The sequence below is a fragment of the Siniperca chuatsi genome, linkage group LG7 (genome assembly GCF_020085105.1).
Source record: "Siniperca chuatsi isolate FFG_IHB_CAS linkage group LG7, ASM2008510v1, whole genome shotgun sequence".
Taxonomy (NCBI): domain Eukaryota; kingdom Metazoa; phylum Chordata; class Actinopteri; order Centrarchiformes; family Sinipercidae; genus Siniperca; species Siniperca chuatsi.
Genome location: NC_058048.1, coordinates 26,500,164 through 26,512,211, shown reverse-complemented (window position 1 = coordinate 26,512,211; position 12,048 = coordinate 26,500,164). Strand labels below are relative to the sequence as shown.

Sequence of the window (12,048 nt, the reverse complement as noted above, 5' to 3'; positions counted from 1 at the left end):
CTTAAAGTTTCTTTTTGTGAGTGTCTCTGTAAACATTTGTGTTCAGGTGGTTCAGTACAAAGTGTTTGATTTGCATTTGTTTGCTGTTGCTTATTTAAGCCTTCATGTGGTCACATGTTTGACTGCAGATGATATTAATGTGATTTTGTGAAACTTTCTGGGCTTCCTGTACATGACTTGAATCTCCTCTTTAAACATTCACACACAAAAACACACACATACTCACACATGCACCTTGACACACTCAGAGAGAGAGGCGCGGTCCAACACAAAGAGTGACAGAGGCTGAAAGAGGGAGAGAATGAAAGATAGGGTGGATCATTTGAAGGGAAATCTCTTCTGGCTCCATTTGACCTCCCCACTCTCCACACACACACACGCACACACTCACTCCAGTCTCTCTCTTTCTGTCTCATTCCTGTGATCTAATTTCTGCCTGTAAAAAAAATAAAAGTGCATTCAAATGAAACACAAGCCTGCCTCCTCTTCAAATCACTCGGCCACCAAACCTGGAAACCTGTAGAGATCAGTGACAAAAAGTCTGAACATGGTAGCAGGCATAGCTCAATAGCTGACTTTCTTGTTAAGATAAACCAGTAACTGCTGGCAACAAAAACATTCACAGAAGACGGCCCTTTCATACTGCCTCTGTGTCAAGGTAGCAGTCCTCCCTCTGCTGTTCTTTTCTCTGTATTGTCACTGCAAACTTCCTTCCTTCCTTACTGTACGTTCACAGTCACATTTAAAGTCTGTGGTTACCCAAACTCATCTGATGTGTTTATTGGAAGATAGTTTTCTGCCACAAAGTCAGTGATATGTTGAGTAATGAACCTGAAAAAGCTTCTCTAAATATGTGACAGTAATCATATAATTTCTGTCTCCATTTGACCGTTTAAACCCACCATTTTATTTGCTGTCAGAAGTTGGTTCTGCCTCTTCTACTGCAGGTTACCTTCTGGAAATGTTAAAGTTGCTATATATTTCTTGCAGCTGTTTGCACCCACTGGTGCACAGCAGCTTGTGCATCCACAAAATCATAATTGCACCATGTGTCAACATGCTTCTCAAAAAATTGTATCTGCAGATGTGATTAGCATGCATGGCATATTGTTGTGAAAAGAAAAGGAAAACCAATACAGACATGAGCAGAACTGCAAATGATTGCTGTGTTTTTAATTTTTCTTGTAAGTGTTTTTGTTTTTAAATAATATTTAAATAAGTTCATTTAAGAAAATACATTTATAGGTCAGCTCAGTTTATTTTAGTATTTACTAATGTTTAATTTTTTGCACGGGCAAAAGGAGCACATTTGCATGTATGTCATTGCTGTTTTAGGGCTTTATATGACCACACAAGAATGATAATGGAGAAAGTATAAGCATACTTTCTGGTCAGGTCTGGTCAGCAGGAGCATGTCTGCAGAGGAGATGGTTTAAGCATGGGTGCATGAACCTGAGTTTCACCTTTTTTATAGGTTTCCAATGTTTTCAGAATTTGGCTCACATAGACGATTGCTCTGGTTAACATAATCCATAATTTTACATGACATGACTATGGTACATTTTGCTAACATGACGTTATGATGCAGCTAATAACCATTTTTAACAAAGGCCATTTATTGATTGATTTGAAGTGATTCTGCCATTTGACATCCTGTTCAGATTTAAGGAGAACTGCATTACAACAGATAGTAGTATATTAGCTTCTGACTGTGGAAAATAGTGGGTTTAGACCATTAGTGGTGAATGATAAAAACAAAATACATTGGTAATACCCTTTTAAAGGGACAATACTATGACAGTTGTTATCCAAGTGTTAATGTATGTGTATTATCCTCCAGAGGGTGTTATGCGCAGTAAGCGGCGCTGTGTTCTGGAAAAGAAACAGCCATATAGTGGAGATGAATGGTGTTCTGGACCTGACACAGAAGAAGATGAAGACAAGCCACACACTGCAACCCACCGTGAGTCTGTCTACCTCCAAAGAGGGGAAACACGTTGCCACTTGCTGTTGTCTGAATGTAGCACAGTCCTCACTAACAATAGTGTCATTATGATCACAGCTGTGAATGCTGCATGAATTACATGTAGAAATCCCCTGCCACGTCTCAATTTTATGTTCTCTGAAAACAACAGGTTAAAGCCATGAATTATCCATAGTTGTTTTCAGATCCTGCACACACAGTGAAAGGAAGAGGATGTCAGCTTGGAGTGCCATACTATCCCTTTCCACTGATTTGACTTTATATGTGTTTTAGCTCCATCTAGTGTTTAGATGTTGTAGCCAACAGGATGTACTGGTATTACAATTATAAACCAGGATACCACTTTAGGCAAATTAAACCAGTGTGCTGCTGATTTTTCTCAGGAGAGCGTGGGCTGACCGGTCCTATCCAGGGGCTCTCTGATCGCCTGTCTGCAGGGCCCATGTCTGAGCCTGGGGGTCCTGTAATGGGATGTGGAGTGGGACCAGGGCTAAAGACAGAGCCACCTCAGGCTTCACAGCAAGTGGTGTATGTTTTCACAACCAGCCTAGCCAACAGGTGAGAACTATTTGCAGGCCTGACATGCAGGTGATTTTTCACATCAGAGAGATGGAGATGTCTTGATTTTCTTTCTTATCAACAAACTTTGGTTTGTTTTTTAAATTTTGATTAGATCTGTAAGTCAACACTGAATTATGTAACTGCATACATTTTTTTTTATATTGCTTTATTTGTTTGACAGTGCTGCAGAGGCAGTAATGAAAGGACAGGCTGATTCCATCCTTCGGTTTCACCAGCAAAATGTACCACACACCAAGTTGGAGCAGGTCAGACATCCACAGCTCAGCAACAAATTAAACAAAATGTCAATTTTGTGTTAAACTTGGTAAAGCACAAGTAAAAGTGTTTCCGCACGAAAGACCACAGGTGCAAAGTATGTGGGAAGGTTCATTTGTTTAGCTATTTTGGTCTCCTCTTTGTTCCTGTTTTCATTAGCAGTTGTTGTGACTGCTCTGAATACTTGTACTGAGAGTGCAATATGTGTTGTTTTGGCAAATGAACAAATAGACAATATACTATAAAATATAACTACAGCTACAACTAATACTACTACTAAAAATAACAATGTAATTGTAGGAGTAGTAATAGTATTTTAATAGCCTGAACTTGTTTCTTTTTTCCCTTTTGTCTGCCACAGGGCCACCCATCAGGGAAGCTTCCTAACCTATCTGAGAAGGTAAATTCCAGCAGCTCTCCACCCACAGGTACCCCTAAATCCCAAAGTGGAACTCCACGGCCAGCCTCTGCAGGAGTTGGAGGCCCATTGCATCCTGCAGGGACACCGTCATCAGCGGGACACTCCGATAATGAATCTTCTCAGACCAGACCTGGCGGTGCCTCTAGCAATAACAGCATTGTTACCCATAGGTCAGAGGGAGGAAGCATGGCCACACCTGCAGGCCCAGTCCCAGGAAATGGCGATGGGGAGGGTGCAGGGGGTATGACTCTTCCTGTTGCTACTGTCTCCCCTTCAGGGAGTCCCCCAATCCTATCTGCACACTTACAGAGTGATACAGGCCAGAGGAGTGGCCCAGGGAACACAGATGGTCTTTCCAAAGAGCAGCTGGAACACAGGGAGCGCTCTTTGCAGACACTGAGAGACATAGAGAGGCTGCTTCTGCGCAGTGGGGCAAGTGGAGGCCCTGGGGACACAGGAGGCTCGAACAACAATGCTAGTAATAACTCCTCCAACCTAAATAATAACAACAATACTGATAGGAGTGGTATTCTCGAGGACAGTGACAATGGTACTAATAACTCTGGAAATTGCAGTAATAGTAATATGCTATCAACAGCCTTGGCTCCAATCGGAGGGATGAAGAAATACGAAGAACCCCTCCAGTCCATCATTTCTCAAACGCAGTCCCTTGGTGGACCTGCCCTTGACAGCCCTCAAATGGACTCTCACCATAACCTACCACAACACCCCCATCACCAGCTGTCTTCACCTGGGGTCGACATGGGTCCCTTACTCGGACCAGAAGGGCTAACCCCAGAGCAAATGGCGTGGAGGAAACTTCAAGAAGAATACTACCTAGAGAAGAGACGACAACAAGATATGCAACCCCCCACACATCCCCAGCACTTTAGAATGATGACTGAGATGGGCATGCATGGAGGTCCTATCATGATGAGAGGACCCCCTCCTCCCTACCACAGCAAGCCTGGAGACCAGCAGTGGGGTCCTGGCAATATGATGGGGGGAGGAATGGGTGGAAATGCACGAATGATAGACATGCACCAAGAGGGACCCCGTGGCGCAAGGTTCCTGGGACAGATGCAGAGAGGACCACCTGGGGGAGGGGGTTTTCCTGGTAGTACGGGCGGAGTTTTATCAGTGGAGGGTCTAGGACCCCAAAGACCCACCAGGCCAGGGATGATTTGGCTAGATGATATGCCCAACAACATAGGTGGTGGAGGTCCTTTTCATGGCTGCTACCCCAGTGGACCTCCTCAGCACTTGCAAGGTGACCCAGAGCATTTATTAACGCGTGAGGAAATGTTTCGCATCATGGAGAAACGGCAGATGCAGGGGCTTCCTAGATTTGAACTTGACAGATTAGCTAAACAGCAGCAACAGGGTAACCTTGGTTCAAGAATTATGGATAATCATGGGGGCCCAGACTTTCCCAATTTGGGAATGGGCAGGGGTCCACCCTCCACTCGAGGTGATCCTATGGACTTTACTGGCCCACGGGAGATTATGGGCTCTCCTGGAGGGGGTCCTCAGATGAGAGACTTGGTGGATTCTCCTCTGGGGAGCCACCTCACAATGAACATGAATCCACAGATGAATGTTCAGCAACAACAGCAGATGATGCTATCTCAGAAACTCAGAGGAGGTCCTGCAGGAGGGGGGCCTTTAGGTGAGCTGTTTAGCCCTGGAGAGATTTCACGAATCAGGGCGTCACAGAATGGAAGAGGAGTAAGTAAGGGAATGATCCCAGTACCTGATGGCCCCTTCCAGTTTCCCAATCAAGGTCCCTTCTCTGGAGGACAGGTGGAAGGGCCCTATCTTCAACAACCTGGCCCTGAGATGTTTGGGCCTGACCAGCAAGGTCCTAATCAAATGGGAGGTACGTCACGCCTTAGTCATATGCCGATGACTGGAGGCTTTAGGGGACCAGACCTCGGTCCTAGGCACCCCTCTGACCTATCAATCAATGTTAACCCCCTGACCTCTCCTTCAGTGCCTCCTCCTCATCAGCTCAAGTCTCCATCCCTCAACCAAGAGCCATCTCCTCTTCTACCTTCCCCCTCTGCTCCAGGACTGAAGTCACCCTCACAGATCTCCTCTGCAGGGCATCACCCCCCTCTTCCCCCTGCATCAGGTGCTGGGACTCCTTCGTCTTCTTCCATGAAGTCTCCCCAGGTAATGGGGTCTTCCAACCTTATGTTGCACTCTCCGTCTGCCTCTCCTGGACAACTCAAGTCCCCAGCCATGGCTGTGGGCTCTCCAGGGTGGTCATCTCCTAAAACAGCTCTTCCAAGTCCAGGTGGTCCAACCAGTGGGAAGGTAGTGGGCAATGGAGGAAGTATTTCTACTGACACAGGTACACTCAGAATCCAAGATGATGTTGGATCATCATTAATGGTGTTACTTGTATTGCTGTGACATTAATCAAATTTTTTTAATGTTCTTTGCAGGCCAAACACTTCCCCCCAGGAGTTCCAACTCTACTCCCATTAGCCAGCCAGGATCTATGAATCCTAGTATGCCGTTTACTTCCTCTCCCGATGCCCCTCCATCTCAGAATCCTTTATCTCTTATCATGTCTCAGATGTCCAAGTATGCCATGCCCAGTTCTACTCCTCTCTACCATGATGCAATCAAAACAATTGCCACTTCCGATGATGAGATGCTGCCAGATCGACCTCTTCTGTCTGGTGTCAGCATTGGAGGTATGAAAACAAGGACACAATGCAACAGAGAGGAAGCAGTAGAATGGCTCTGGTTCAGTATGTCACTTGTAGATATTCTCACTCCATCAGAGAAAGATTGACTGAATGAATGAACGAATGAAGTGTGTTAATTCTCAGATCTGTGTTGCTTTGCCTATTAAAAACCTTCTCTCAGCCAGCCTAAACCCTCATATTATAGTAGTGCTATTTAAAAATATGAAGAGATCTCCAGTTAATATTTTATAAGTCTAATGTGTTGAGAAAAAGAGCAGTCTATTTTCAAATGTTAATAGTGCATTTTTTCACATGCTGGCCTTGTTTTATCACCAGGAAACATGGGGAACCCCCAGACCTCCCAGATACTTGTCTCCCAGGGCTCCATTGGTCCCCACAGTGATCCACAAAGCCCCATGGGTATTGTAGGCCAAGGTCAGCAGCACCTGTCCCATGATGCCTCAGGACCTGTGCTTTCTTCCCCAAACCACATGGGCATGCCTGCCATGAATTCTGCCATGATGGGGGGAGGCGCACCTGACAGAATGGGGCCCTGCAATGTTTCACCTATATCTCAGAACCAGATGGTAGGTTTTCCTCGCATCCAGCCACCACCTCATGGGCCCATGCACTCACCTATTGGAGGAATGTCACAGAATTTCTCTCAGTCTAATGAGGATATTCTGCCACCTCAGCAGTTACACCTGCTTAGCAAAGGTCATCCTCACCAACGCCCCTCTCACCCCTCAGACTCATTTGCCTCTTTGCCCATGGGGGATGGCCCGGATCTAAGTGAAGTCATAAGACCCACTCACACAGGGATCCCTGAGTTTGATCTCTCCCGCATCATCCCTTCTGACAAGCCCAGTAGCACTCTTCAGTATTTCCCCAAGAGTGAGCCACATCAAGGGCCACCATCCCAGCAACCTACTCCACAGCAGCTCCTCAAACAGCTGTCTTCTTCTGGCTCTCCCCACAGCAGTGGCTCTTCATCCAACCCCCACTTAGCAAACCTACAGAATATGATGGCTGAACAGCAGCTGCCACCTCACCCCTCACATGGTGGAATACGTCAAAGCATGGGCATTCCTCAGGGGGGCTCTAGGGGTATGGTTTCTGGTGGGGGCATGGGCCCCATGTGTCCCCCCGGACATATGATGGGAAGGACAGGCATGGTGCCCCAGCAGCAACTCCAGCAACAGCAAGCCATGATGGCAAACAGTCTTTTCCACCATCCTTCCAATCCATACCCTGGCATGATGTCCTCCCAGCAGCACCCACACAATCTGATGGCACAGCAGAACATTATGATGATGCAGGCTAAGCAGCGAAGCATGTCAATTCCAGGGGATCCCTTTGGCCCCCAGGGTCCTCTAATGTCCCCTCAGGGTCCCATGATGGCCCCCTCCCACCCACAGTCTGGTATGATGGGCCCCCAGTCTCTCAGACAGCGTGGAATGTCTCTGGACAGTCCCATTGGCTATGGCTCCGGAGGTATGGCCAATATGCCATTCTGATCCAGCTCACATAAACTGTAAAAAAACAAAAACAAAAAAAAAAAAAACATATCCACTAGGTTACCTTCCCATTGTGTCCCAAGTTTTTTTCATTAATGTTATTCTTGCAGTTGTTTGAAAAGAGGAACTGTAAAAACAATAAATCTGTGATACTCTTCACATTTTGGATTACAACTGATTTAAAAAAAAAAATTGAATATTTAAAAGCACTGTATCACAGTTCAATAACAAATCTGAAGCCATTTTCTAAAATACTGTAAAATATGTATATTTCAAAGATGTGTGTATTTGTTGTGGGAACAGAGTGGCAGTCAGGAGAGGAGTGCCTCAAATTTATATTTGTTTTAATATCATTGATTTATTTTCTCCAACTACCAAACTGTTGTGCAAATGAGATATATATAAAAAATGAATTACACTTGCTGTATATAAAATGCAATTTGTGATTGTTTGCAGTTGTTCTGTATAACTGTGTTTAATAGAAGTCTAAAAATAGAATAATACTGATCTCTAAGGTGGTTTTAGTTATGGTTATTGTGTTGTCAATTATTGTGTTTGATGACACTGACAAAGGGACACGGTGCTGTATAATATATGAAATCTTTTATTTAAAAAAAAAATGAAATTCAATTAGCAGTAGCTAAAATACAAGCAAAAACTGATTCAACAATAACATTTTTTTTTCTTGACTGGGTAAATAAAACATCTTTTAAATGCAATCAAAGTAGCAATGGGTACTATATTGTAAGAATGTGATAAAAGTATAACATTTTCCGTCATTACAAATGAAATACTGTAACAGAAGCATTTTAGTTACAGCTAACATTGTCAGTCATTGTCAGTTTATTAGATGAGACTGGTGCTGGTGGTTGTTACTCCATCCGAAATGGATGGTCGACTGTGACCCTGAGCTCTGATGAAAGGCATACAAACACGGCTGCAGCCCAATTCACAAAGTAACCGTATTAGCTCATTGCGAAACCGCACCCCAACAAAGGCATACAAGAAAGGGTTCAGGCAACAGTGTGAGAAACCCAGGCTCTTCGTCATATCAAGGGCTTGATACAGTAGGCCATAAGATCTGCAGCTATCATATGAGATAACATCCAGGTCTACCATCGTGTTTATCAGTAAGGTGATATTATATGGTAGCCAACAGAAGCAAAAGACGAGAGTGACGAGTAAAGCCAGTCGAATTGCTCCTTGCTTTGCTTGGCTTTTCTGACTATTGCACAAAGTAACTACCACTGCTGTGTAACAATAGCTCATGACAGCCAGAGGTAGGAAAAAGCACACATGATCAAAGACTCCCTTGGTCAAAACCCAGTTGTTTGCATGAATACCATAAAGATTATATACACAGGAGGCATCATCTGTCACAGTAAGAAACACAACATTGGGTATTGATAAACCCAAACAGACCAGCCATAATACAATACAAGTTAGGTGCACTGTTCTTGGACGTCGACTTTGCATACTAGGAATAGCATGAACAATAGCCAAATACCGATCAAACCCAATACAAGCTAGAAGGAAACTCCCACAGAGAAGGTTAAGTTGTTTCATCAGGCCTGTCAGCTTGCAGAGAATCTCCCCAAACGGCCAATGAGTGGCATTTTCAACTACATCGAAAGGAAATGTGAAAAGGAGCATGAGGTCAGCCAGGGCAAGGTGCAGCAGATAGATCTCAGCGATGCGCAGGAGGCGCCAACGTCTCAGGAGGACTGTTATCATCAGGCCATTCCCTGCCACACCCAGCAGAAAGATCAAGCTGTAAAGCACAGGTTGGAACACAGCTTTAAAAGTCTGGAGGCCCATCTTCTCATCATCATCGCAGTAGATTGTAGCGTTATCGTAAACGTAGTCTGTAACGTTATCAGGTTCTCTGTTGCCTGCAATCTGTAAAATATAAAGGGGGGGAAATGTTCATTTCAATCTCAATCTCCACAGTTCGAGAATCACTGTGTGCTGTAGAATAATACACACTTGAAATCTTGATTTGAATTTTGGCTAAATTCTAACAGTTATTTTTGATAATGAAATGAAAATAATATTATTTCATAAGCTTGAATAGCACTACCTCATTTGTGTTTTTTGTTCTGTGTGGTTTTCGCACTCAAATTGTTTGGCAGGAAACTCTGAATAGACTAGATTTTTCCACTTCCCCTTCACAGTGGCCTAACTATGAGACGTTTTGGGGTAAATATGCCAAAACATCCTAATTTGGCTGTATATTAATGAATGAATACTAATGACATTTCCCCCCCAGTCAACAACCAAGTTAATATATCTGGTGGAGAAATCACAGCTATTAAAACCTGAATTGTCACTTTAAATTAGGACTAGCTGGCACAAAAATATAATGTGAAAATTCTGTTCCATAAAACAAAACTTTTAAAAGTTTAAAACTATTTGAACTAGTTAGAATTTACACGTAATCATCGCTGCAATTACTGTCACCATTATTATTGAGCCTAAAGTTCACAATGACTACTACATTGTAACCTGTTTTTATATTGTTTTTTAAAAATGTTTTAACAGCATTCTGTAGTGTAATTTCCGCTCCAAAGATCAAGTTCATACATTTGATTCATATTACAAGTAATTTAGACATCAGACAGAGAAAAAAAAATCTGCTGAATGACTGTGATTTGAAATTAGAAATAATCACATATAATTGCATTAGTGTTCTGTTAAATTATATTATTTTAATCTTCTGCATCTGTGTGATGATTAATTCAAATAATTAATTAATTGCAAGTTATTTGAAGCCTGTAATACAGTCGGATGTATTACACTGAATATCTTCCTCGCTTATTTCCCTGGTGTGTTAACAGGAAATAAGCAGTAGACACCCAATGTAACTAACCCACATATGTTTAGGTGCATTTTTTTACAGTTCAGTAATTCAAGCTACTGTAGTTTATTCATTGTTTCTCAACTTTAAGGTAACAATTTAAACATCTTGTAGTTGAATCTTAATCATGGGAAGCAGCTACATGTTGTTTGTTACCTTAAAATCTCTTGCTTTAAAATGCCAGATGCTGCAGCTGAGATTTAGAAAATGTTAAAGAGTTATGCTATACTGTCTTAAACAGTAGATTGTAGCTACTGGAAGTTGTCCACTAGCAGTTAAAGGACATTTTACTATAGACTAAATCACAGTAAGACTTAACCTGTTGCTTACTATGACATCCATTCTTTTAATGTTATAGAAATTACAAACTGAACATATACACATGCCACATTTGAAGCATGAATGTAGAGCAGAATGTGACCCATTATATATATATATGCTAATATAACAAAAACCTGTCAGAGACAATAGTTCTACACAATCTACAGCAATTTACCATTCACTTAATTTAACAATTCTTAATTATGTCTTACCTCAAAAACTGTAAAAGTGTTTGTTACAGCCATGTGGATGAATCTTGGTCACTTGAAAGTGTACCTTACACTGCCGTAGTGAAATGTGCTTGTACTTCCTGTTAGTGCTGGTTCTTCTATATTTACTTTGCTGATTTCTTTGTTGGGGGGTGCGTTTGGTAGAAACATGAAGGCAAAACAGACAAAAGCTTTATTCCAGGCTTTCTATAGTAAGCATGCAGGGGCATTAATGCAAATCAAAGTAACTGCACTCTACAGTATATTCTAGCTTTTGACAAGAGACAATTATACCAAATTGGAAACAACATTCAGCCATCCTCTGACAATAAGAATATGTTGGTGTGAGATTACCATAAACATTATCCAACCATAAAATCTAATTTGCTAATGTAGCTATTTAATATAGCAATAAATATGGGTAGGGAAAGCCACTGAGGAGCCCTTGAGCAAGGCACTTAATCCCCAACTGCTCCAGTGGAGCTGCTCCATGGCCAGCAGATCAGACTTTGGTTATACTGGGCAGCTTCCAGATTTGAATATGTGAGTGTGAACTGGGCATTCCTGAAAAAGAGAGTGCATTGCTGTCAGTGATATGCCCCTGGTTAAATTAAGGTTCACAAAGAGTTGTACATGGATATGTATGTATGTAAATGTCACATACTGATTCCAATTTTTCATCTGACCCATAGTGTCACTAATGATGTATTCAAATCTGCTATGCTACTTTTTCAGAGCATCACCATTATAAAACTAGAAAAGCCATGCCCCCATAATTATCCACATGTACTTTCTTAATGCAGAGCTACTTAGCTGTTGAATATATCTAAATGCTTTACTATTGTAATTTTTATGTAGGCCTTAAAAGCCTGGTTATGGTATGATATGGAGCAGTAGAGTGAAGATTACTTAACTATAATAAAGTATTTGTATATGAAATGATAATAATAATGAAAAAATATGGTGGATGACAGGGACAGAAACAAGATATCTTGCAGCAATACAAATATAACCTACCACAGCCACATTGGGTTGAGAGTGCTGCAACCACCTGTGGGTTTGCCAGATATTTCTATCACCTTCTTCTCTTTACAGTTTTAATCTCTAATTTGGATAGAAAAAGAAATAGAGGATATGCACAGTATAGCTTTGGTAATGTGAATGTGAAAGTACATTGCTTTGCTTTGCAGGATGCACTCCCAC

At 42.2% G+C, this 12,048-nt stretch overlaps 2 protein-coding genes across 4 annotated transcripts in view; one reads left to right on the top strand and one right to left on the bottom strand.

Moving 5' to 3' along the window:
- Positions 1–7,490, top strand: part of bcl9l (bcl9 like) — a 27,386-nt gene extending 19,896 nt beyond the window's left edge. For both annotated transcript variants that reach the window (XM_044201419.1, XM_044201420.1), the window contains 6 exons: positions 1,841–1,963; positions 2,368–2,542; positions 2,727–2,811; positions 3,183–5,598; positions 5,693–5,947; positions 6,278–7,490. In XM_044201419.1, the coding sequence (XP_044057354.1) occupies positions 1,841–1,963; positions 2,368–2,542; positions 2,727–2,811; positions 3,183–5,598; positions 5,693–5,947; positions 6,278–7,458 (4,235 nt within the window). In that variant the 3' untranslated portion in view covers positions 7,459–7,490. The remainder of the gene's footprint in view (positions 1–1,840; positions 1,964–2,367; positions 2,543–2,726; positions 2,812–3,182; positions 5,599–5,692; positions 5,948–6,277) is intronic.
- LOC122878554 (C-X-C chemokine receptor type 5) lies at positions 7,409–12,048 on the bottom strand. 2 transcript variants are annotated; one of them, XM_044201424.1, is made up of 3 exons: positions 11,863–12,048; positions 10,849–11,409; positions 7,409–9,357 (listed from the first exon to the last, which is right to left on the bottom strand). In XM_044201424.1, exons 2-3 carry the CDS (start codon positions 10,879–10,881, stop codon positions 8,305–8,307), a joined length of 1,086 nt encoding a protein of 361 aa, XP_044057359.1. In that variant the 5' UTR covers positions 10,882–11,409; positions 11,863–12,048; the 3' UTR covers positions 7,409–8,304. The 2 variants fall into 2 exon arrangements, with proteins under 2 accessions (XP_044057359.1, XP_044057358.1); XM_044201423.1 differs by lacking the exon at positions 11,863–12,048 and having other exon boundaries at positions 10,849–11,667.

Excerpts from the sequence above, each read along its gene's own strand:
- LOC122878554 (XM_044201424.1), bottom strand. The coding sequence starts at position 10,881 with ATGGCTGTAACAAACACTTTTACAGTTTTTGAG. Across the intron at positions 9,358-10,848 it reads ACACTTTTACAGTTTTTGAG|ATTGCAGGCAACAGAGAACC; the intron begins GTAAGACATAAT and ends TATATTTTACAG.